Raw genomic sequence first — 23,880 nt, forward strand, 5'->3', positions numbered from 1 at the left:
AGCTTAACTCTTAACTGGGTTCTTGGAGGAGTTGACTTCTTTGTCATAAGTTACTGAACAGATCTACCTGATCAATAGACCATGCTGAAGTATCCATGCATTAAGAAGCTACAGTTAGATGAGAGTGGCTGGTGGATATTTGCAAAGTCAATCAAATGTGTATGATGAAATAACTTCCCTATAGTGTACAGTATGTGGGTAACTACGTGATCTGTAGGATGTGCAGTTCTCCATGAGGCTCCTCACATGAATTATTTTATGGTTTAGATTAGCACAGACTTCGACGCATTAGCTGTTCTCCATGTTGTGCTCTCTTCATTATTTTGACACTGCAGGTTGTTAATTGCATGTAGCTCAGGTCCTGCTAGAGTGACCTGAATGTGAGCAGCTTGTAGGAAGCTGCCAGCTAAACTCCATTAGTGTCCACGGTGAAAGATCGCTAGTATCTCCTAGTGACTAAATCTTGGCCGTGGTAACGGATGATCGGTGTAACGGTGGATCGGATGGAGGCCTGCTGGATAAGAGCCGGATGTACTATACTGAACTCCTACTGAATTAAGAACTTAGCAAAACCTTTTTAAAGTGTTTTATAGGGTGGGTGCTTTATAGCTGGGGCAAAAGAACTTTGTACAAAGGGAGTATGGATACTATCAGGACTGAAATTCCCCTTTAAAGCATCAATTTTCCAACCATTTATCCAGTACAAGTTCATGATGAGCCTCAAGGTCATTACAGGCAGCAGAGGCCAGAAGGCAGGGGATACGGGGAACACACACACATACAGACACATAGACACAAACACACATACACACAGACAAACACACACACACACACACATACACATACACACACACACATACACATACACACACACATACGCACACACACACACACACATACAGACACATAGACACACACATACGCACACACACACACACACAGACACACACGTGCACACACACACATACACACACACTCTCACACACACACACACACACACACACACACACACACATACAGACACATAGACACACACACACACATACAGACACATAGACACACACACACACACACACACATACGCACACACAGACACACACGTGCACACAGACACACACGTGCACACACTCACACATACACATGCGCACACACAAACTCACAAATACACGCACACACACACATACACATACAGACACACAGACATACACACACACACACACACACACAAACTCATACAGACACACTCACACATACACACACTCACGCACACACACAGCTTTGTAATTATATCTTTGTGGGGACTTTCATTTCTATGGGGAGAACCCTTATCCCAGTAATGTCAAGCTTAACCTCTACCCAGCCATAACCTTAACCATAAATAACCGAACAAAATACAAGGGTTTTGACATTTTTAATTTCTTGATTGCAGTCACAGACTTTCATAAAATTCAGTTTCCCCTTGTAGGAATTGAAAAACTGTCCCCACAATGTCAAAGTAACAGGTTTTTATCACATAAAATACACAAACACAAACACACACATGGCAGTTCATCTAACTGCATTGGGAAGAACATGAAAACCTTGCATACACAGATCCAGATGTGGATCACGAACCCTGGAGGTTACGGACCTCAGTTCTAAGCCCTGTGCCTCTACGCCGCCCCCCTCCTTTAAATCCAAGAGCAGTCTCTCTGGCCCCCACAGCGGCATGCTTATCAAAACAGCAGCCCCGCTTGTAGGATGCTGATGCACATTCCCCTCCAACGCTCTTCATGCTCCCAGCGTCCTGATGTCTGCGCCGATGCTGTGAGCGCAGCCTGTCAGACACGCTTAGGGTTTACATTGAATCAGAAATGACCTGCCTCTCTTCATCTGAGCAGCGGTCCCTTATCACACAGACAGGCCGGGGCCAATTTGCAAGCCCAAATAAGGCTTGTGCAAACTGGATCAGAACCACACCCCCGATCCTGATGCACATTTACCAGCACAGGAGCTTCTGTAATTCAGTTCTAATTCCGATTCACTTATCAGTTTATTCACTTTGCTAATATAGAAATGCATTGCTAGCTTATAATAGCTCATTGGTATGCAAATGTCTCTCCTCATTCACACAGGTCTTTGAATCGGGTGCTTGATTCTCCATTACTCTGCTGGATCTGGATACAGATCCTCAATCACTTACTTAGAAGTCCTCATAAGGATTCTCAGTACGTGAAGAGCGTCTTTCTGCTCAGGCGGCATTGGAGCTACCTGGACTCCTTTCAAGACTCAGGGAATTATTGTGGCCTGATTGCAGCACACTACTTGGGGGAAACGAGGAATTTACAATCTGTCAAGATGGGATGGATTAAGCGCCAGATTTTCAGACACAGGATTAAAACAGCTAGATAAATATTCCTGATCTTCTGCTTTTATCCGAAGAGTTTTCTGTAGCTACGGCTGAATAAACAGAAGACTTCAAACACCTTTTCCTGTGGTACGGCAGCATGTCCCAGCCCTTGCTTGAGCTGGTAAAGTTTAAGGGGCAGGTTATCTTCATTAAAAGTGCGCCCCCTACTGAGATGGGTGTCATTATTGCTAGTTTAGCAAGATCTGCCTTGATAATAGATCTATTTTCCTTGTTGATTGTCAAAAGTACTTATTGTCAAAAGTATTGGAACACCCATAGTAATTAGAGGAACTGGCCCCATAAGCCACACCCACTGCTGACATGCAGTACAGGTGTATAATTAAGCACACAGCCATGCGACCTGCAGCGTCAAACCATGGGGCAGAATGGGGGAGTCACAGAGAAGAGGTTAGTCAGCCCAGCACCGTCACTGCACTCCACTGGACACCACTGCACTCCACTGGACACCTTTCCAACGAGTCGCTTCTCCATGTGTCTGTCCTGCTGGAGCTGCCCTGGTCAGCAGCAAGTGAAGTGACTGTGAAGTAGAAACATCTGGGAGCAAGTTGCAAAGTGGCAGCCAGACAAGCTCACAGACAGGGACCTGATTACCCAACATCATAACCCAACCGGAATGGCAGCAAATGCCACCAGCAATGTCCCAGCATCTAATGAAAGCCTTCCCAGAAGAGTACCAGCTATTATAGCAGCTAAGGGTTAACCAACTTCATATTAATACCCTTTGATTCAGAGTGAGATGATGGACAGGCTGGTGTCCCAGTACTTTTGACCATACAGTGTGTATTTGACTTTTAATGCTGTCAGTGGCCTACAAACTTGAATTCTTTGTACTAAGCTTGCATTTCTTCATACGGTCACTTCCAAACCACTGTCTGGTGATTATCAGTTCCAAATAGCAGGAGGTCAGTCAGGATGTATCTCTGTTTTCGAACTGATGCTCTTTTCTGACATGATGCGCAAATGTATGACTCAGAAAGAACCCAGAATGCTATTTCACCATTCTCAACATTCACACGACTTTTCAGCCGTCGGCCTGTAGGTGGCGATGTGGAGAAACCATCCAAAGGGCGTGGAGACGGGTGGGGGGTGTTCATGGGAATGAGACACAGTCATTTAACGGACGTTTAATGCTGGAGTAAGTGGGCCGCTGGTATGGTGGGGGATGTGAGCTGCACGTGTTTGTGGTACTCGGACCCAAACAGACGAGGAAGGGGACGGGGGGGGGGGGGTCTGGGTCTCTCGGGGGTGAGGAGTCTGTCGGCTGTCCTCCTGTCGACCTCCCACACTCCCGCCTCATTCATCAGCGGGGGCAACATTAATCGAGCCGACAGACTTGCCCCGTCCCTGCATCTCGAAAACAAGCCCCCCAGCATGAAAAAGGCTTCGCAAATGAAGTATGAAGAGCATTCTGTGTAACAAATTGATCAGACGTGCCAGAGTGAGAAATGCCTCCGCCAGGATCCCTCAGCCCGAAATTAACTCGGAATACAAATTCTTTTGGACCCATCACATCTAAAAATGATTCTAGTACTCAATGCACACCCTACAAATTTGAGTGTTTGATTGTAATAATGATATTTCACCTCTTCTGCTTCATGTAAGAATTCTCTTTTAGCAGTTTTGGCAGCTGTTACGTGAAACTCCCGCAAGATATAATTTCATATTTGTCCTGTACTTCACAAGACTGGGTGTGAATATGTGGTTATTGATAACAGATGCAAGACCAAGTAAAGATCAAGGAAACGTCAGAAGATTTCCGGTGTTATGAACAACATAGGAACAGCTCATGGAATAATCCATTCATTGGCACTTTTCACCTGGTCTGTGGGAGTGTAGCTGGATAATCCTGAATAAACCCTTAATGTTTGCATTGCAGCGGCCATGTCGCGCACACAGGAAGGCCCAGGAGAGATGGGAAAGGCAGTGGTGGTTCCCAAGGAGAATCAGGAGAAGATGAAGGAGATGTTTAAAGTCAACCAGTTTAACCTTATGGCCAGTGACATGATCGCCCTCAACAGGAGTCTGCCGGACGTTAGACTGGATGGGTAAGGACCACGCTGTCGCCGTTCAGAGAGTCGCCCCTGATCTGTCCTCCGAAGTTCCACTTCTGTTTCCATGGCAACTGATGGCCTCATATGACCCGGCTGCCAGCAGCGGCCCTGCGTTTCGGTTCTGTACCGGCCGAGGTGACGTTACGTTCTCATTACAAGTATTTGGGCCCCTGTCAGCTGCAAGACGAAGGTGCACCCAGATGATCTGCCCAACACCAGCATTGTCATAGTGTTCCACAACGAGGCCTGGAGCACGCTGCTGCGGACCGTCCACAGCGCCATCAACCGCTCGCCACGCCACCTGCTCCTGGAGATCTTGCTGGTGGACGACGCCAGTGAGAGAGGTACTTCCCAGCTCCGTCTTATAGAGATACCTCTCCATTCAGTCCCCCTTTATAGCTGAGGAATCCTTCCAGTGCGGTCTTATCCGGTTCTGCCTAAGAAGGTGGCGGTTATCTCACTGCAACCTGATCCTATTTCACAAGTCGTGTTGTAGCTGGAACCCATCCGGGGCTCTTTTAAGGAGGGTTGCTGTTATTGCAGTGCTGTAAGCACCCGATACTTGATTTTTCAGCAAGGTCACGCCTAGTCTTGTCCAAAGTGGGAGCGTCACAACAAAACCCCGAGCACTTTCTGCTCTGCACATCGTGAATAAGGCACCTAACCTTACATCAGCCAAAGATGTCGGCTTTGTAAATGCAAGAACATGTAAAATACTGAGTATGACAAAAAAAAATCAATCCAGAGAAGCGTGTGGGGGCCTTGGGTGGGTGGGGGGGGGTTTGGGGGCAGATTGTGGGGGTGTCAATTTCTCAACAACCTTCAGCTACGGATGAGCAAAGCAGATTTAGATGGACTAAATTAACATTAAGCAGTCACAGAAATGTGAACGGGCCGTGAGGGAAATTGAAATATAGCCAGCCGATAGGTATGACTGTCACCTGCGCTGCAAAGCGTGTTTACATAAAAACGCAGCTTAAGGCTTCTTGGTGGCCTTCATCTGATGCCAGGAGATGAAAACAGTGGTGGGGGAGGAAGGGGGGGTCGTTCAGGGGAGAAGGTGGAATGTATTATAAATGCAGCCATTCGGCGTGGCACAGCAAGGCCCGGGCAGAGAGATCCATTTCGCTACCGGCAGACTTCCTGAAGGAGAAGCTGGACCAGCACGTACAGACCCTGGAGGTGCCGGTGCGAGTGCTACGGATGGAGAAACGGTCCGGGCTGATTCGAGCCAGGCTGCGGGGGGCGGCGGCCGCACGGGGTCAGGTGATCACCTTCCTGGATGCCCACTGCGAGTGCACCATCGGCTGGCTGGAGCCACTGCTGGCCAGGATCAAAGAGGACAGGTGAGGTGGTGCTACTCCGCCCTGCCTGGACGGATGGGAGCTGGTCCACATGGAGTGCCGAGAGAGGCAAAAGATTACGTGGCAGTTTATGGCGAGATCGTAAACCGAAAGGTGCGATTATTAGCCAACGCTTATCCAGAACGCAAAAACCAGCTATGCCAGGGGGTTAAAGGTGCCGCACATGCTAGCTTAACTCCGCCTCTGCACCTCCATCATTCGTCATCTGTATTCCTCCAGTCCCCTTCAGCGCTTCGATCAGCTTTCAGCAGCATGACGAGTCCATCAGTGGCCTTAGACAGTGTGAAGGCAGAGGGACGTCCGGTCCTGCTAACACCTGCACTCTCGTGACATTGATTTTGTGCACTTGGGCAGGTCGCGGCCGATAATGCGCCTGTCTCTGGGAGGCTGAGGACATTGTGGCCCTTTTACGGCGTCTCACGCTGATTGAGACGGAAAGTGATGGAACGAGGAGGGGGGAAAAGAAAGACAAAAACGATCTTCTGCCATGGATGCTAATCTGACGGCTCCCTCCCTTGGGGGAGACATGTTTAACGTAGCCTGAAGCTCTCTCGTCTTTTGGACACGATGTAAATGAAATTCTGCTTTCATGTGCCGCTCACTGACGGTGATCATTGGCTCTGTAATAAACATTTTCTCCTGCTGTGTGTAACGTAGCGGCAATAAGGCAGGTTTCATCCTGCATTGATCTTGCGTTTGTTGGCTTACCGGACACTAAAAAGATCATTTAAATATCTACTTCGCAAATGGAACGAGCCCTAAATAAAATGAGGAAATTTACCCTACAGGTATGGTCTGATTTAATGACTTTTAATCTTCTGCATTACTAGCAGTTTAGTGTAAATGTCCTTCTCCTGCTTTCTATGCACTAACGGAGCAGACGTTGTATGACGCGATGAAGGCTCCCAAATTGTAAGGAATCCTTTGTTAAATTGTGTAAAAAAGGTTTAATAACAAAATATATCCATCCATCCATCCATCCATCCATCCATTTTCCAAACCGCTTATCCTATTGGGTCGCGGGGGGTCCGGAGCCTATCCCGGAAGCAATGGGCACGAGGCAGGGAACAACCCAGGATGGGGGGCCAGCCCATCGCAGGGCACACTCACACACCATTCACTCACACATGCACACCTACGGGCAATTCAGCAACTCCAATTAGCCTCAGCATGTTTTTGGACTGTGGGGGGAAACCGGAGTACCCGGAGGAAACCCCACGACGACACGGGGAGAACATGCAAACTCCGCACACATGTGACCCAGGCGGAGACTCGAACCCGGGTCCCAGAGGTGTGAGGCGACAGTGCTAACCACTGCACCACCATGCCGCCCCCACAAAATATATCAAATACAAATATTAAAAAACATCTAACTGTATGACTCTCTGCCTAATTGTCACATACAGAGCAGTATACCTGCGTCACATGACTTATGTTCCATAGCAAATCAAAAATGTTATTCTAAGTAATAACAAATTGTACAACAAATAACTTTTTCAAGTTCAGACACATTTACATTTAGGTTTAGAGCTTGACTGCAATGTCTTCTTTTTTTGCCGAAAATAGTAGTTTGTTACAGCCACCCTCACGACACCGGTCGTCCTGCGGCCCTTGTTCTCGCAGGAAGGCAGTGGTGTGTCCCATCATCGATGTCATCAGTGACGACACCTTTGAGTACATGGCGGGATCCGACATGACCTACGGCGGCTTCAACTGGAAGCTGAACTTCAGATGGTACCCCGTACCTCAGAGGGAGATGGACAGGAGGAAAGGGGATCGGACGCTTCCTGTCAGGCAAGGGGACGGCTGGGATGCATGTTCTGGGATGCAAAAAAGCAAGAGGGTGTCCTGACTGAGGCTTATCGGGGGGCAATAAGATGAAATAATATATAAAGTTCAAGGAATTGCCTTTATTGAAGAAAACAATTAAACCTGAGGCTTTCTTATGCAAAGCTGCACCTTCAGCAGGCAGGATTATTGCACTCAAACACTACTTGTTTAATTTAATGGGAACCAATAAAGTAATCAATAAGAGATGGGATATTCCAGCGTGATTTACGGTGGACAATAATCCAGTCCATTGTGGGTTTTAAAGCCACATTTCCTCAAGCACAAGCATTTGACAAACCACAGACCCTTTTCCTATCGGGGGGCGTCGAAGCTATTTGATGTCAATGGTCTCGTGAAGGGCTTCAGGCTGATTGGAAGAGTGACTGAAGGCTTCAGAAGTTGCCAGAAGTTTGCATGGTTCAAACCTAAGGAAAAAACCACAGTCATTATACTTAGTGCTGAGTAGAGAGCTTAACTTGGCTTCTTGATGTAATGCCCAGCTAAATTGAAGGGTGATGCTGGGTTCTAAATAAGTAGTGATGTTGAATGTGGCTGCCGTAGTCTGCAATAAGAACAAGATTATCTTCTCATCTGCTGAAGAAACTGAGCTTTAGATGTGTCTGCGACGCACTCAGACGTCCCCATTTGCCAGAGACTGCATTTGTTTGAGTCCCATTGTTACTGGCATCTGTCTGATGCATTTGCTGTCGTTGAATGTTCTAATTTCGGGAGACGAAAACAAACAAGTGAGACATCTGCACAGCTGACATTGCTAATGCTGGCATCTTCGGAGCCGTGAGACGTACGGCCAGTAACTCAGTACAGGCGTCCTGGGAGCTCTTTGTCATGAATGCAGAGAACAGAGGAGATGGATTGTGTTAAATGAATGGCTTAGCAATCAAACTGGGTTTAAAAAGAGGCCATAGGGGGTGGTTACGGTCCACACTCTATGAGTCTTTGCCCTTGTCTGTAATCGCTGTTAGCCAGTGTGAAATATCTCGATGGCAGATCCATGCCTTATGTGGGTTAGTGGATGGACCATTTTGGTGAATCGAGTAACATACAAAGGAACTGCTTTGCTGTTTAACGTAAACCTAGCAAATGTCTCAGAATGAAACACTTTAGCTTGAATCCAAAACTTCCCTGCTAAAAAAACCCCTGCAAAATACCAGTTGGTTATCCTGGTGTGTCCAGCCAATCAAGCTGGGCATGCTGGTATAAAAAGCTAAACCAGCTAGAATAACCATTACAAGCTGGTATGACCAGCTGAACCATCAAACTATCATGTGAAAACATACCTTATGCTAGTCAACTGTCATAAATTGGTCAAGTTTAACCTGGTCATGCTGGTTTTTTCAGCAGGGTTCCCACAGTGGAAAGTGTGACTGTCGTTGTAGCCGGTAAACTTGAATCACACAGAATTTCACCCATGAAACGAGGCTCGTCAGTGGTCAGAACAAAAAAATGATTGGTTATCTTTCTGAACCAATCAGATTGTAGAGGAGGTCGGTCCAGGCAACTAAGGAATCGGGACCAAGATATCTGATAGGTTGGTCCCACCTCCTTTACAATTTGATTGGTTCAGAAAGATAGGCAATTATTTTTCTGTTCTGCCCTCAGAACTTTTTAGTGTAAGTAAAACTCCCATGAGCTGAAATGAGGCCCCACAACAGTTAAGGAACCCAAACCCTGGCTTGTGACAATTTTGTTTCAGGAAGGTGGGAAATTTCTGTATTTTGACTTTTTGATCTGTTCCTTGTATTTTCCTTCTTTATAAAATGCTGTGACATTTTTCATGCATCGTTTCCTCCTGCAGGACCCCAACCATGGCAGGGGGGCTGTTCTCTATTGACAGATCGTACTTCGAAGAGATCGGGACGTATGACCCAGGAATGGATATCTGGGGGGGAGAGAACTTAGAAATATCTTTCAGGGTAAATCTGTGATTTCTGTAAAACAACGCCCAGCTGTTTTGCTTTTGATGAAATGTAGCTAACTTAAGCTGTCAGTGACTGCAGTACTTGCGTTCCTGTCATAGGTGAACCCCAACCATTCCCAAAATTATGTTTCACCTATATTGCTCGTGATTAAAATAAGGGTTACATCAGTAATTAATTAGCTATGTTATATTTGTCAGTGGTGGATAGAAATATCTGGAATGGATGACTAAGGAAAGATTGAAATAACGCTAGTTTATTAGTTGGAGTTGTTATGGACTGCAGTTACATATTATGTAACAGTTCTATCAGCTAATTATGCAGTGTTGCCCAGTCCAGTCCTCGGTGATCCCCAGACAGTCGTGTTGCTCCAGGAGTTTTTGCTCCAGTAGGGAGTTGGGAAGAAGCATAAATGTGGACTGTCTGGCAGTGACCTCAGAGGGAGCAAAAACATGGACTGACTATGGGTCCCCAAGGACCGGATTGGGAAACATTGAGCTAATGCATAAATACGAATGATTAATCAGTATTAAAGATGAGGGCATCATGGAAGTCCACGGTCGCTTGGACAGCATCTCTCACCACAGCTGTCCCGCAGATCTGGCAATGCGGGGGCTCGCTGGAGATCATCACATGTTCACATGTGGGTCACGTGTTTCGCAAAGCCACCCCATACAGCTTTCCTGGGGGCACAGGCCAGGTCATCAACAAGAACAACCGGCGTCTGGCTGAAGTCTGGATGGATGATTTCAAGGACTTCTTCTATGTCATCTCCCCAGGTAGTGCCACCTGCTGGTTGTTCCTGGAAAAGGGTAGGATATGCTGTAGCATGTCAAAATTTGTAGCATATTTGTTTATATAATATTTTTACCCACCATGCGTTCTACTTTACTGTATATAACTTGTCATATTGCTTAATTTATTACCACACAAGCCAGTTCCTAAATTAATTAACCTCTTTTGAGTACACTTGACTCTATAAAAAGATAGCTGCAGATTGACTTAGTTTTGAACTTAGATCTCTGAGAAAAAATGTCTTTTTAAGTCTTAAGTACACTTTATTACTCTGTGTGCATCTGTTGAATTTTTAATAGGAACGTCTCGCTGACTTGGCTCCCTGATATCCGCTTACTGATAATGAGTCGTGACTTTTCAGTCCTATTGAATCTATTTTTCAGTATTTTGAGTGTCACCGAAAGCGATTTATTTTTTTTTTCCATCCAAGTTCACGCCGTCCCCAGTGACCTAACAAAGAATGTCGTCTCATGGCTGAGAAGTTCTGCATTTTGTTGCAGTTAAACTTTCCCTGACCGATAACATGCCGGTTGACCGTTGTTAGGCGTCTTCTCCGGATCTGGTAATGGTACTAAGAACCTCACTTTGCCTGTGTCAACCTCCATGTTGTTGTCATTTGGAACGTTTACTAGCAGCGTTGCTGTCGGGGGACAGTGTAGGTGACGTCAACAGATATCAACAGAGCTTAGCTATGTGGTTCGCAGGCTCTGCACCAAGCTGCGCCTTGCTTCTCATCGTTTGCGTACATGGCTGTCTGTAATGAACTAATGAGTCTCCAAAGAGGTACAGTGCATTCACAGTTGCTCTCCAGCAATGTTTTTTTCCAGATTATTTTTCAGTAATTTAAAGGAAACTATTCTTTTTTGTTATTGCACTATTTCTCCAGTGCAGAGGAGGGTGGTTGTCTGGGCTAATGCTGCCCATAGAGTGTTTTGAATAGAATGAATTAGGATGTTACAGAGGTCTGTGTGAGCTGTGAGTGGCCAGTTTGAGTGCCAGACACCCACTCATTGGCTACTGTGGCTCATGGATATTTTAACTGGGTTTCACCGAACCCCTGATTGGCTACTGTGGCTCATGTATATTTTTACTGGGTTTTACCGAACCCCTGATTGGCCACTGTGGCTCATGGATATTTTGACTGGGTTTCACAGAACCCCTGATTGGCTACTGTGGCTCATGGATATTTTGACTGGGTTTCACCGAACCCCTGATTGGCTACTGTGGCTCATGGATATTTTGACTGGGTTTCACCGAACCCCTGATTGGCTACTGTGGCTCATGGATATTTTGACTGGGTTTCACCGAACCCCTGATTGGCTACTGTGGCTCATGGATAATTTGACTGGGTTTCACAGAACCTCTTTGTTCCTTTTCAGCCTACCTAATAATGCTGGCTTGACCTTGGGTTTCTTATTTGCTACGGTGCTTCTTGAGTAAATACCCCCCCAGGGGAGATCAGCCGGTATCTGTTTGTTTATTAACTAGGGGTGAGGAAAGTTCATGCTTCTTGGAGCACCATCCAGTGGCAGAATATTTTCAGGGTAAACAAAGACCAGTCCTCAGTCCCAGTCAAGGTGACTGACGGGAGCTTTGGAACATGCTTAGCAATAACAGATTATACAGCAGGCACACCCCTTTATTCAGATGCATTTACATACATTATACTAATAAAAAATAACATTTAAGTAGAAAATTAACAAAATCTCTTATACAGATATTTTTCATTCAGAGAGATATTTTACTTTGTTCATTGTTAAAATATCCACCATATGGTGTGATAATTAATCATTTCTGAGTAATTCCAGGAAGTAGGTCTTGGTTAAACACAAGATGTATGGAATTCCTGTCATATAGTTTTCATTTGGAGATTTTGATTATAAGTGGAATACATTTTTTAAAAGGTCCATTTTTTTTGTTGTTTTTGCTTGAAACTGGCTGGAATCAAGAATGTAAGTGGCAAGGGTTCCCCCTGCTGTGCATTTCTAGTATTGCAATCAGGACACCTTTGTTTTGCGGGCAGACAGTCTTACGGATCTTGTTGAGAAAATGCTGGAGTTTGAATCTGTCGCAGAGGGTGAGGAGGGGTTGCTGTTCAACGGCGAATTCCTGTTAGGGTTTTCGCTGCAGAGATGTCTCTTAAAGAGGAGGGGGCTTTGAGTATTATTTCTCACTGGAATATTCCCATTTACTCATAATCTGAATTTAGCTGATTTATGAGGTGATAAGTCACCAAATATGCCTGCATACTGGATAAGAACTGTGAGTTGCTTTGAATCGGCTACACGATGCTTTTGTATAGTCGTCCTGTCCTCCCTTTAGATCATTTGTGCAGCTTTATTTGTATTTTAAAGGGCCGCAATCAGAAGAAGGTTCCTTGCCTGTCCTCAGAGTGATGTCACTGTTTCTGCTTAATCGTTTAGTACTTTTATTGTAGTGACATTAAATGGCCATCGGGGGCACTGATTCGTGAGCAACCTTCTCATAATGGTGTCATCCATGCAGGTGTGGCCCGGGTGGACTATGGGGACGTGTCCTCCCGCAAGGCCCTCCGGGAGGCGCTGCAGTGCAAGCCCTTTTCCTGGTACCTGGAGAACATCTACCCAGACTCCCAGATCCCCAGGAGATACTTTTCACTTGGTGAAGTACGGATTCGATCGGCTGCCATGTGCTGGGCTCCATTGCAGTTTGCGATACTAGCTATTTGATACTTAAAAGTCAAATGCAACATGTGCTATTATTCCCACATAATAATGAATATCCCTGTACAGCTCTGGAAAAAAAAATGTAAAAATCGGCACTGCTAGCAGAAGGCTACACTGCGAGACAGGTTGCTTTCGGGCTCAAAGTTTCTAAGACAACAGTACACAAGAACAAGGTGAAGCAGGAGACACTGGCAATGACCAAAAGCCAGCCAGGTAGAGGGCAGAAGCAACTTTCTAATGGCAGAGATGACCGACAACTTATCCGACGGTTTCCCATGAATCGTAGGATGATATCCAGTGACCTTCAAAAAGAACGGGAAGCATTAAGTGCGGGTGTGCAGTGCACTGCTAGGACAGTTTATATCAGGCTCTTAGAAACAGGACTGAAGCCCTATAATTTTTCCCAGAGCTGTATACATATTAATATTTTATGTCTTACACATTGTACAACATGCAGCGTCATACTTCTGATGTTCGTATAGGGTTAGGGCTGCTTTAATGCACGCGTTTATCCAGGCGGAAGCATGGCTAAAAAGTGGCCTGACATTGGGCCCCCAGAGGAAAACCGTCATTGTAGGGAGCCACAAACGTCGGAAATAGCCCAGGGGCCCAAGGCCATGTCAGCTTGCCTCTGTATGGGACTTTCACATAAAAGGTGCGACGCACGAGTAATTGTGGTGTATGTGAATATTAATGAGAATGAGAAGTATAACTGTCATGTGCGGCAGTCACGTGTACATTGGACAGCCAAGGAACTATCATCTGTACAAATGGGCAGGAACGCTGAGCTATAACTCGCGTGCATCTCGCCGGGTACAAATATCTGTTAAGCAGCAGAAGAGAGTGAAGCTGATGAGTCGATAGTCTGATGAAAGGCATAGCTGGGACCGGGCTTAGGATGCTGACAGGCATCATTACACCGCACTGGCGGTTTCTGTGTGAGTGCAGGGCCGGGTTACTCCTTTGTGACTGAGAGGAGAATAACAGGGCGGTAATGATGCGGCCGCAGAGCAGCAGAGGGGATATGGCTGGATGATTGACTGCGGAGGTACCTATGGCAGGGAATCCCTCATCTGCGTAACAGGCTGCTTCACTGCAGAAATGCACATTGAGCTTCTTTCCAAGGTTCCAATAATGTGACGCGAGCCAACGACCGCTCTGCCCATCACACTCATCCTGATGTCCGATACGTGGGCCGCGGTGTCCGACACGCGGTATCCGGCACACAGGCCGCGGTATACCACACGCGGTATATGGCACCCGGGCCGCGGTATACGACACGTGGTATACGATATGTGGGCCGCAGTATACGACATGCGGGCCACGGTATACGACACGCGGGCCGCGGTATACGACACGTGGGCCACGGTATACGACACGTGGTATACGATATGTGGGCCGCAGTATACGACATGCAGGCCACGGTATACGGCACGCGGGCCGCGGTATACGGCACGCGGGCCGCTGAACACCCATACGCTTGCGATATGAAGTTGTATCTTATAATTTATGCAACCTCAAAAAGAAAAGAAACATGCTCCCATTTGTAACAGTTAAATGAAGAACACAATGAACATATTAAACTCTGTAGCAATAATCCCAGGACTTCATCTCACGCTTAACTCCGTTCATCTGACGTTCCCAGATTCGGAATGTCGAGACGAACCAGTGCGTGGACAACATGGGGAGGAAAGAAAATGAGAAGGTGGGCTTCTTCAACTGCCACGGCATGGGGGGCAACCAGGTGAGGCGGGGGGGGGGGGGGGGGGGGAATCTCCCCATGGCTTTGTTCTTCCCCTAGATGTGGATGCTGGGATCAAGGCATCTGACAGAGGTGTCCACTCTCTGAACCTCTGCAGGTGTTTTCCTACACGGCAGACAAGGAGATCCGCACAGATGACCTGTGCCTGGACGTGTCCCGCCTCAACGGGCCCGTCGTGATGCTCAAATGCCACCTCATGAAGGGGAACCAGATGTTTGAGTATGATGCAGAGGTACAGTAGGAATGACAGTCTCTCTGGGGGTGGGTCATTCCACGCCTGAGAGCTCACAAGAGGAGTTTAACACATCCACCCCAGATTATCTGCTAACAAAGGAGTTCGAGTCTGAATGGGATAAAAGCCACCTCAGACCCAGCCAGTCATACCAGTCTAACTTTTCACAGGATTCAGAGCATCTTGTCGGTGAAGAGGCGTCCTCACAGATTCATGAGTTAATGATCTGCTGCTGTATTTTCAGTAACTTAAAAAAAGCAACATAATAACCTGCGATCCTGGTCACCAGCAGACTGACCATCGAATGCCATCACTCACGTTACAATGAGAACGCGGTGGGAACAGGAGGGTTTCGACCACTAGATGGTGCTGTTGGAGGACTTCAGTTTATCCAGATGAGGCATAATAATTATTTGCACCACAGACAATATGGGTTTGTCAGCATGTAAAGGAAGTGGTATTATTGTTCTATATATGGTGTAGAATAATTATTATTGAATCGCTAGTCGTATAACAAAGTGCATCAGATGAGTAAAACTATTCATCATTTATCAACTTGTAGCAAAAGATGCATTGTGTTTTTTTGTGTCTTTTTACATAAAGTATGTGGGCAAGTGGGAATATGACTTCAAGGTAAGTGCAAGTTTGCTCTTTGAAATGGTGAAGCCTGCACTCCAGTGGGATTTGGTTTGTGTTTAGCAGAGGTGGAGGTTTCAAGTCCAGAGAGTACAAATCCAGACCAAGATTTTGTTTCTCAGAGACTCAGTCACTGTGACTCTTTATGCTCAACTGGTTGGTTGAAACAAAATCACGGTCTGGACTTTTACTCTCTGGACCTGAAATCTCCACCTCTGATTAGCAGTGTGTCGGTTGTTTATTAGACTCTCCTATCTCATTGATAAGGATTGGTAAAGAAAATAAACTAGTCCTAAACTAGTATAAAAACGTATAAAAGTGGTTAAATATTGTACACTTCATGGCAGTAGATATATTTCAAGGTTCCCTCTGTGTAATTGAGACTTTATGTGTTATGCTTCCAAGTTGCTATACAGAGAAAATAAGAAGTGCTGTGATGTAGCGCAGTGCTGCTGTGAGACCATCCTGGTCACGATTCCTTAATCATTTAGCATTATGACGTCTTAGCATTGCGACATTTATCACGACTGCAGGGAGGAAGTCATTTTGCACCATGCATCTCCTGTTATTAATGATCACAACAAACCCAGCTCATCTGGCCCTAGTTCGTGTTCCTTCTTTGATGCGGTGCTGGGGGGGGGGGGAATACACACCATCTCATTGGCTTGTCTCCTCATGTCTGCGAACCCAGAAGGGCACATTCCTTCACGTCATTACCCAGTCCTGCCTGACCATTAGCAGGCTGCAGGACGGCAGCTATGGTCCCACCGTGGAGTACTGCGATGACAGCCCCCTGCAGAGCTGGCTCCTTCGCAACTCCACACCGCAGGAAGTCTTTAGGAGGCTCTATTACAGCCCCACAGACTATTTCCTGTAGCTCTGCAGGTCAGTACCACAGCATTTAATCGGGTAGCCTAGTCACTAGCTGTTGTCGCTAACAGGGTTTGGGCCATTCCAGAAAGCATTCATCAATTCCAGTCCAAATCAGTAAATGGAACTAGAGTTGGGATTTGAAAAAAAAAAATATATTATAAACAAATTTGGAATTGAATTCGAATTTCGGGTGGATTTAAATTTCAACTCCAGTTCCATTTACTGATTTGGATTGGAATTGATGAGTGCATTCCATCCCCAACGCTGGTCACTAGCTGCATAGTCTACCAAGCTATAGCCGAGCTATTAGAACTTCCCCACTAACTTAGCTTCTGCTTTGAATGGCCTTTGTTTCCATTTTTTGAGGAATTCTTTGTGGTTCTTTAGTATTTAAAAAGCACAAAATGCCTAATAGATCACAGCTCTCCCATGCGGTGGTGTGCTGAGATGTTTAGTACTCATTGCCGGTGACCTTTCGGCAACAGAAACCAGGCACGCCGACATGTCTAACAATAACGGGCCCCGCCGTCCCAGTCGGGGCCATGTCTGCACGCCGCTCGCGAGACCTTTATGTAGCCTCTGCAGCAAATTAGATTGCACTTGACATTTATTTTTCCTGTTGAAGTGGTTCATTCGGACTTTGCAGATTCACCAGCTCATCCCTGCAGTTTTTAGCACGCTCGAGGCCCGAAGAGACGGGCTATTTTTAGGGGCCCGATTTGGATGTCCTGGAGGAATGTGGAAAGGGTCGGACGGGATCCTGTCACCCTACGTGACTCTGTTGCATGTGATTTTCAGAATGGCCTCCGTCACTCATGTTTATGCCCCCCCCGCATATGTTTGCTGACATGCACTCGCCCGCAAACTGGCCCATCAGGAATCAGCGGCCCATCCATCCTCCACTACTCTCTGTGTGCCAGGTCCACAATCCCCCAATTTATCAGCCCCTGCCCTGCCCCCTTTCATTGTGTCAGTTCCCAATTCGGCCAGCAGGTGTCGCTGGCTATCCCGTTTTGTGTTAGTTCGCGTCATATATGTTTCTTTGTATTTTCTTGGTTTATTATATATTTTTGTATTTCTGCTCCTTGTCTTTGCTCCCTGTGTTTCCCTTTTTGTAGTATACCTGTTACCTTTATTTTAGTCTCTCCTGCTGTTGATCCTTTGTGTGTTATTCTTTTATTTTGATTATCCTCACTTGTGCTCCTGTGTTGTTAGTGCCCACACCTGCCCCTTATAGTTCCTCCTTGTGATTGTTCATTAAGCACCTGCACCGTTACTCCTGTCAGCCAGTCATTATATTTAGTTGTATTTCCTTGCTGTTTTGTTTGCTCCTGGTTTTGCTGTATTTGTTACCTGATCGTGGAGTTTGATCCCTTCTTCGGTTCATTGTTTTCTGCCTGCCTGTCTGTGTTTTAGAACCATCGTCGTTCCTTTTGTTTCTTGTTTCGTTTTGCTTTAGGTCCCTTGTTTTGTTTGAGCCTCAGTATGGATCGTCTGTCCGTGTTCTCCATGCCTGTCCGTAACGCCGACCTGTGTCTGGCCCTCCTTTCATACTGTCATCCCCAAACCTCCTTGCCTATTTAGCAGTTGCCATGTTGAGTTTCAAGCCTTTCCGTAAACCCCCCCCCCCACACACACCTGTCTTAGCCATCTGTATATCTGCAGTCCTGAAACCTGTGCTTGAGAGCCTCACTAAGCTCTTGTTATCTTCTTGATGGTTTCAGGTTATAAAACATAGAAGTCAGAGCTATGAACGTGCCTCCGTTTTTAATGTAATATTTTGAGGCAGATGTTTGCAAATATCACGTAATATACATATATCATATAAATGCTGTACTTTGGTATGGGGGCAGAGTAGATAAACTGAGGGTGAACAGTGAGATCATCTCCTTTTAATGAAGAGGCTACAATTGCCCCCCCTCCTCCCCCCAACCCTCCCCGAGACAAACACCCGATTAGCCTCTCACTGGGACGGTGAAGCACTGGTGATGGTGACCGTGTCCAGGAGCAGCAAAGCGGTAATGAGAGAAGAACAGGGGGCCCAGAAAATTTTGAACATTTTCATTAAATGTGAATTGAGTTTCCTCCTGGCATGTTTTTGTGTAGCAGGGGTCTCAGCTGAAATGAATTAGGCTGTTATAGCAAGGTCAGAAATGACATCGCCATTGCTGACTGACAGAGTTCGTAGTCTGGGTAACCTGCCCCATGTGAAGTCTCTCCTGTCTGCCTCATAGACCTTCTCATTGCTTCATCGTACACTAGAAACTGTTTGTCTTTATTCAGAATACATCTACAATTCATTTAGCCAACAGACATAAACTGATTTGTAGTAAACAGCCTTTGAAAATGAAAGCATCCATTATCAATTACATTATTTTCAATGAGAATTTCTATCCTTTAGCGATCCAGGGTGTCAAGGATGGTCTATTAACTTCAATAGCTGTTCTCAGATAGAGTTTGTGTTAGTTGTCTACAAACCCCAACTCCTGTTCTCTGATAGTCTATGTGTTAGTTGTCTACAAACCCCAACTCCTGTTCTCTGATAGTCTGTGTGTTAGTTGTTTACAATCCCCAAATCCTGTTCTCTGATAGTCTGTGTGTTAGTTGTTTACAATCCCCAACTCCTGTTCTCTGATAGTCTGTGTGTTAGTTGTTTACAATCCCCAACTCCTGTTCTCTGATAGTCTGTGTGTTAGTTGTTTACAATCCCCAAATCCTGTTCTCTGATAGTCTGTGTGTTAGTTGTCTACAAACCCCGATTCCTGTTTTCTGATAGTCTGCGTGTCAGTTGTCTACAAACCCCGATTCCTGTTTTTTGATAGTCTGCGTGTCAGTTGTCTACAAACCCCGATTCCTGTTTTTTGATAGTCTGCGTGTCAGTTGTCTACAAACCCCGATTCCTGTTTTCTGATAGTCTGCGTGTCAGTTGTCTGCAAACCCCGATTCCTGTTTTCTGATAGTCTGCGTGTCAGTTGTCTACAAACCCCGATTCCTGTTTTTTGATAGTCTGCGTGTCAGTTGTCTACAAACCCCGATTCCTGTTTTTTGATAGTCTGCATGTCAGTTGTCTACAAACCCCGATTCCTGTTTTCTGATAGTCTGCGTGTCAGTTGTCTACAAACCCCAATTCCTGTTTTCTGATAGTCTGCGTGTCAGTTGTCTACAAACCCCGATTCCTGTTGCTTTTTAAACATGGATGTGTTGTTTCTAGAAAGCAAATATGCTTGTTACACTTTGGCATGAATAATACCCTGCCCCCCCCCCCTTTTTAAATGGATGTTGCCCATCTGCAAATGGAGAGAAATCATTTCACCCAGCAGTGCTGCCGTTGTCCATCTGTCTCTCACCCTGGAGCTGGGACAGTATTATACACCTTCAGGACTGTTATTAAGAGGAAAATGGATACCAAGTACAGTATTTAGTATTTTAATCCCCTTCCTCACATGGGCGATATTTATTATGCTCTGCTAATTAATACAAACAAGCTTGCACTGTGAAATAAGATCCCTTTACTTGAGGGTAATTACGCTCATTATCTGCATTGTCATGAAAACTGTATTTCACAAGGGCGCGGCAGCCTGAGCGAATCGGAAGCCCTGTGGGGGGGCAGGGCTGCGGCGCGACCCAGAGTTTGCATTGGAAGAGGGGAAATGGCACCGTTGATGTTGCGCTTCAACTGTCCTGTCGTTTGCCCCTTTGCCGCCACATGCCTGGGCCGGAAACGAGGCCCATTGACTCTGCTGTGATGGTTCTGAGCTCAGGGCACCAGCGCTTTGGCGGGGAAACTGTCCATTAATGTGAGAACGAACCAAGAAGAACCAAGTGGCTCCAGGGAAGAGTTCTTGTGTGGCTCTGCTCGGTCATTGATTGTGGTAGAATTCAGGCAGCCGTAAATGAACAAGGGTCCCATCCTCTTTATTTGGTCCACAATTTGATACATAACGTGATAATCGCTGCTCTAATATACTTACCCTTGCATGGTCCAACAAACAACAACATAAAAAGCATCTGCAAAGTATCGAAGGTCACTGTGTGCTCAGGTGCCGGCATTGCAGCTCTTTGCCATTGATTCCGTCGCTGTCGGATTTGGTTTCTGAGTGGAGAAGAAGAACAGATCTAGGAAGAATGGCTTCTTGTAAATGACGTCCTTAACCCATGCGTCTCTCTGTCCGGCTCCGCAGAGGATGACTCTGCTGCACGTCAACAGCAACCAGTGCTTGGACATGCCGTCGGAAGAGGACAAGATGGCCCCCACAGTGCGGGACTGCACAGGGAGCCGCTCACAGCAGTGGCTTCTGAGGAACATGACCCTGATTGGCTGACTTCATCAGAGCGTCTCTGTCTGCCTCCAATCAGGCTCTCTGCGTCTGTAATGCCCATGGGTGGCCCAATGTTTCTGTCTGGAGTGCAGAACATCCACTTCCTGCTCTTTCCTTCTCCACTGTGGTGTGTGCACATCGTCCAACTCTGTCTCTGATATGTCTGCATTGTCGATAACTTGTCCAGTACTGTCTTCACTGTATGTACATTCCCTAGATTGACTTCCTGTATGTCTTCCTTCACCCTCTCTATACATAATGTATAGACAGGTCATTGAGAATCTGCTTCCCCCGGCTTGCAGTGCAATTAAAGGGTTTCCTGATAGATGGCCGATTGACTGGGAGTTCCACCATTTTCTCTCCTCCTTCCATTTTGCCCATTACCAAGGCCAGTCCTGCTCTCTGTGAGAGCTTCTCTCGTTTTGACTGAGGAGTTATGTGACTGCCACTAACACCAGGAGTCATGCTGAGGACCTCCAGGCCCAGGGTGCCAGCTGAGGGGGTGATGACACGGATCGCCCGATGTTCTCACCGTCTTCCGTGATGGATCTTTGCATTGCTGGGGAATTTCAGCGTTGACTCACCAAGCACTGAACTCTGCTGTACTGTCTGTTTACCTGCAGTAGTATTGTGTGGAAGCAGCTCAACTGAATTAGTTCATTTTTGTGGAAGGCATGATGTTCCTGGTAAACATCTCAGAGAGTTAATGCACAAATTGTCAAACTTGCCTATAACACAACATATCTTACCCAACCAGTAATCCTCTCTTGAGTAAAACCAAGTCATTTACTGTTTTTCTTGAATTTGTTTATCAACAGATGTTTATCCAAAGGAACTTGCATGACATACAATTTGAACTATTTACCAAGATATAGTTCATGTTTGTTTTACGGTTGTCAAAGGTACCCCAGAAGGGCACCTCCATCTGCATGGTGCTGTTTTTCTTCATGTCTGACATTCTTGGCTCCCAATCCGCCATTACATATACTCACTTTATTCTAAAATGCCATTTTGTGGGTTTCTCAGGGGCCATTTTCACATGTTTGGGTATTTTCCTTGTACTACTTCTTCTAGCCTTTGTTTACTTCTTGTGGCCAACTTAGAAATGCTGGATAACAAAGGACTAACCAAGTTGCTCATTTTTTTTTTTAATCGAAGAAAGCATGTAAGCAATGGTACTGAGTAAAGCATACTTCATATATACTGTGATTGCCCTTGCGTTAAAAACTTAAGCAAATAGTCAATGCTAACTAGCAAGTCAAAATGTTGCATTTTCAGCATTAGCATTATGGTTGCAAGGTTGAGATTATTATTAAAATGTTATTAAACAACTGTGTTATCTAAAATAGGTTTGCTGCAAGCGTCAAAGTGCATTGGTGGGTAACACTGTGGCCTGAGATGTCTAGGCCTCAGTTTCTGTTCCCTGTATAGGTAAGGAGTCTCTCCCTGTTTGCTCGGGTCCTCTCCTGCCATCCAAAGACATGTGACTGAGCTGAACAGGTGTCTCAGGATTGCCTGAAGAGAATGTCTGAGCATGTGCCCTGTGGTGGACCTGCATCCTGTCCAAGGCGTGCCCTACATCATGCCCTGTCCTTCCTGGGCTTGTCTTCAGGCGTGCGGTGACCCTTCATTGGATAAGCGTCCACCTTCCCGTCTGTTCTCCAGTACAGGGCTGCCCGACTTTAGGCAATTATAGGAAATGCGTGCATGGTTCATGCATGGGCGATTCTGTACAACGGAGTGTGGAAATGCTTAAAATCAGTTTAGCGTACTTTTATTGATTATCCTAGCATTTCTTACAACCAATAATAATTTTACTCAATGAAAGGGTAGAGAGCTATTGCCCCATGTTTAAAAGAGGCTTGTTATATAAGGAAAAATGTGAACGGTATGTTTTGGAATTTTGTTAGATGTGTTAGATTATTATTTTTGTATTAGAGATTATCGGTATGGAAACCCCTTCTGAATATAGCGTCTGAGCTTTAGGTAGAAGATTCTGGAGAATATCAGTAGGGACCCGATATCAGAATCCAGTGTTACCGAATGAAGTCGCTGGAGATTTTCCATTCTGTAAAAGTACAATGGCTTTATGATTTATAGCAGAACCGTCATGTGCAAATGAATGAAGTCCATTCAGCTCCCATGTACGTAATGTATCGGTACAAAATTGTAATAAAAAGGTTTGAAAATGTGTGCAATTTAAGAATAGCTGGTTTGGGATGTATATGTGTTCTAACTGTTGTTCTGAAAGTGTTGTGTAACATATCTGTGACTCATTTGTATATTTTTTAAAATACAATTAAATGAGAATTTGCGTAAAACAGTCGCACGTATTATTTTTGGATGATTAAAAAAACGTTATTAGCTTTATAAAGGTGACCGATGTCTTCATGGTTCCCACCACATCTGGGGGTAGATTCGCCATCACTGATTGCATCCACGTCTGAATCCCTCCGTGAGAAACGCTCCGCAATCGTAATACTCTTGACTGATTGCCCCCACATTCTCGCACTTAAAAGGTGCCGTTTCAATAATGGCTAAGCGAAACCAATATCTTGCTCTTAATGGACAAACAAACAACTCAGCGGGTCATTCTGGATTCTTGTCGCTGAAGAAGGTGCTTTCTGGGTAAATGTGACAATGATACAATGGTCACGTTTGCACGGCCGTAAAAGGTGTGTGCTGCTCTATACCTTTTTGTTTAGCAAACTCGACTTAATTTGTGGATAATTTTTTCAGCTCCATTAGACTCGATCATTTTTTCATGAGCATGTTTTAATAAATAGGGCTACCAGTTAATGGAAGTGTGGTATAAACATGTTCTCTCACCCCTCAGACACAGTCCCATAAATTGCTGCAAAATTGCCCTTAACGTGTCACATCACCTAAGGCCTGATGATGATTAAATATTTTAACTTCTATAAAATATCCACGGTGAATCCTCTGTGAATCTATGACCTGCTACA

General features: G+C 45.6%; 1 protein-coding gene across 3 annotated transcripts in view; it reads left to right on the forward strand.

Annotated features, from left to right (window-relative positions):
• Positions 1-23,185, forward strand: part of LOC125710191 (polypeptide N-acetylgalactosaminyltransferase 13-like) — a 31,952-nt gene extending 8,767 nt beyond the window's left edge. For 2 of the 3 annotated variants that reach the window (XM_048979623.1, XM_048979624.1), the window contains exons 3-12: positions 4,287-4,455; positions 4,639-4,805; positions 5,600-5,807; positions 7,449-7,619; positions 9,472-9,589; positions 10,191-10,371; positions 12,893-13,032; positions 14,738-14,836; positions 14,952-15,086; positions 20,777-23,185. In XM_048979623.1, the coding sequence (XP_048835580.1) occupies positions 4,287-4,455; positions 4,639-4,805; positions 5,600-5,807; positions 7,449-7,619; positions 9,472-9,589; positions 10,191-10,371; positions 12,893-13,032; positions 14,738-14,836; positions 14,952-15,086; positions 20,777-20,917 (1,529 nt within the window). In that variant the 3' untranslated portion in view covers positions 20,918-23,185. Of the gene's footprint in view, positions 1-4,286; positions 4,456-4,638; positions 4,806-5,599; positions 5,808-7,448; positions 7,620-9,471; positions 9,590-10,190; positions 10,372-12,892; positions 13,033-14,737; positions 14,837-14,951; positions 15,087-15,689; positions 15,720-16,413; positions 16,761-20,776 lie in introns of those variants that run through there. The other variant, XM_048979625.1, reaches the window with a different exon arrangement.
• The last annotated feature ends 695 nt before the right edge of the window (positions 23,186-23,880 follow it).

The sequence above is a fragment of the Brienomyrus brachyistius genome, chromosome 16, assembly GCF_023856365.1.
Source record: "Brienomyrus brachyistius isolate T26 chromosome 16, BBRACH_0.4, whole genome shotgun sequence".
Taxonomy (NCBI): domain Eukaryota; kingdom Metazoa; phylum Chordata; class Actinopteri; order Osteoglossiformes; family Mormyridae; genus Brienomyrus; species Brienomyrus brachyistius.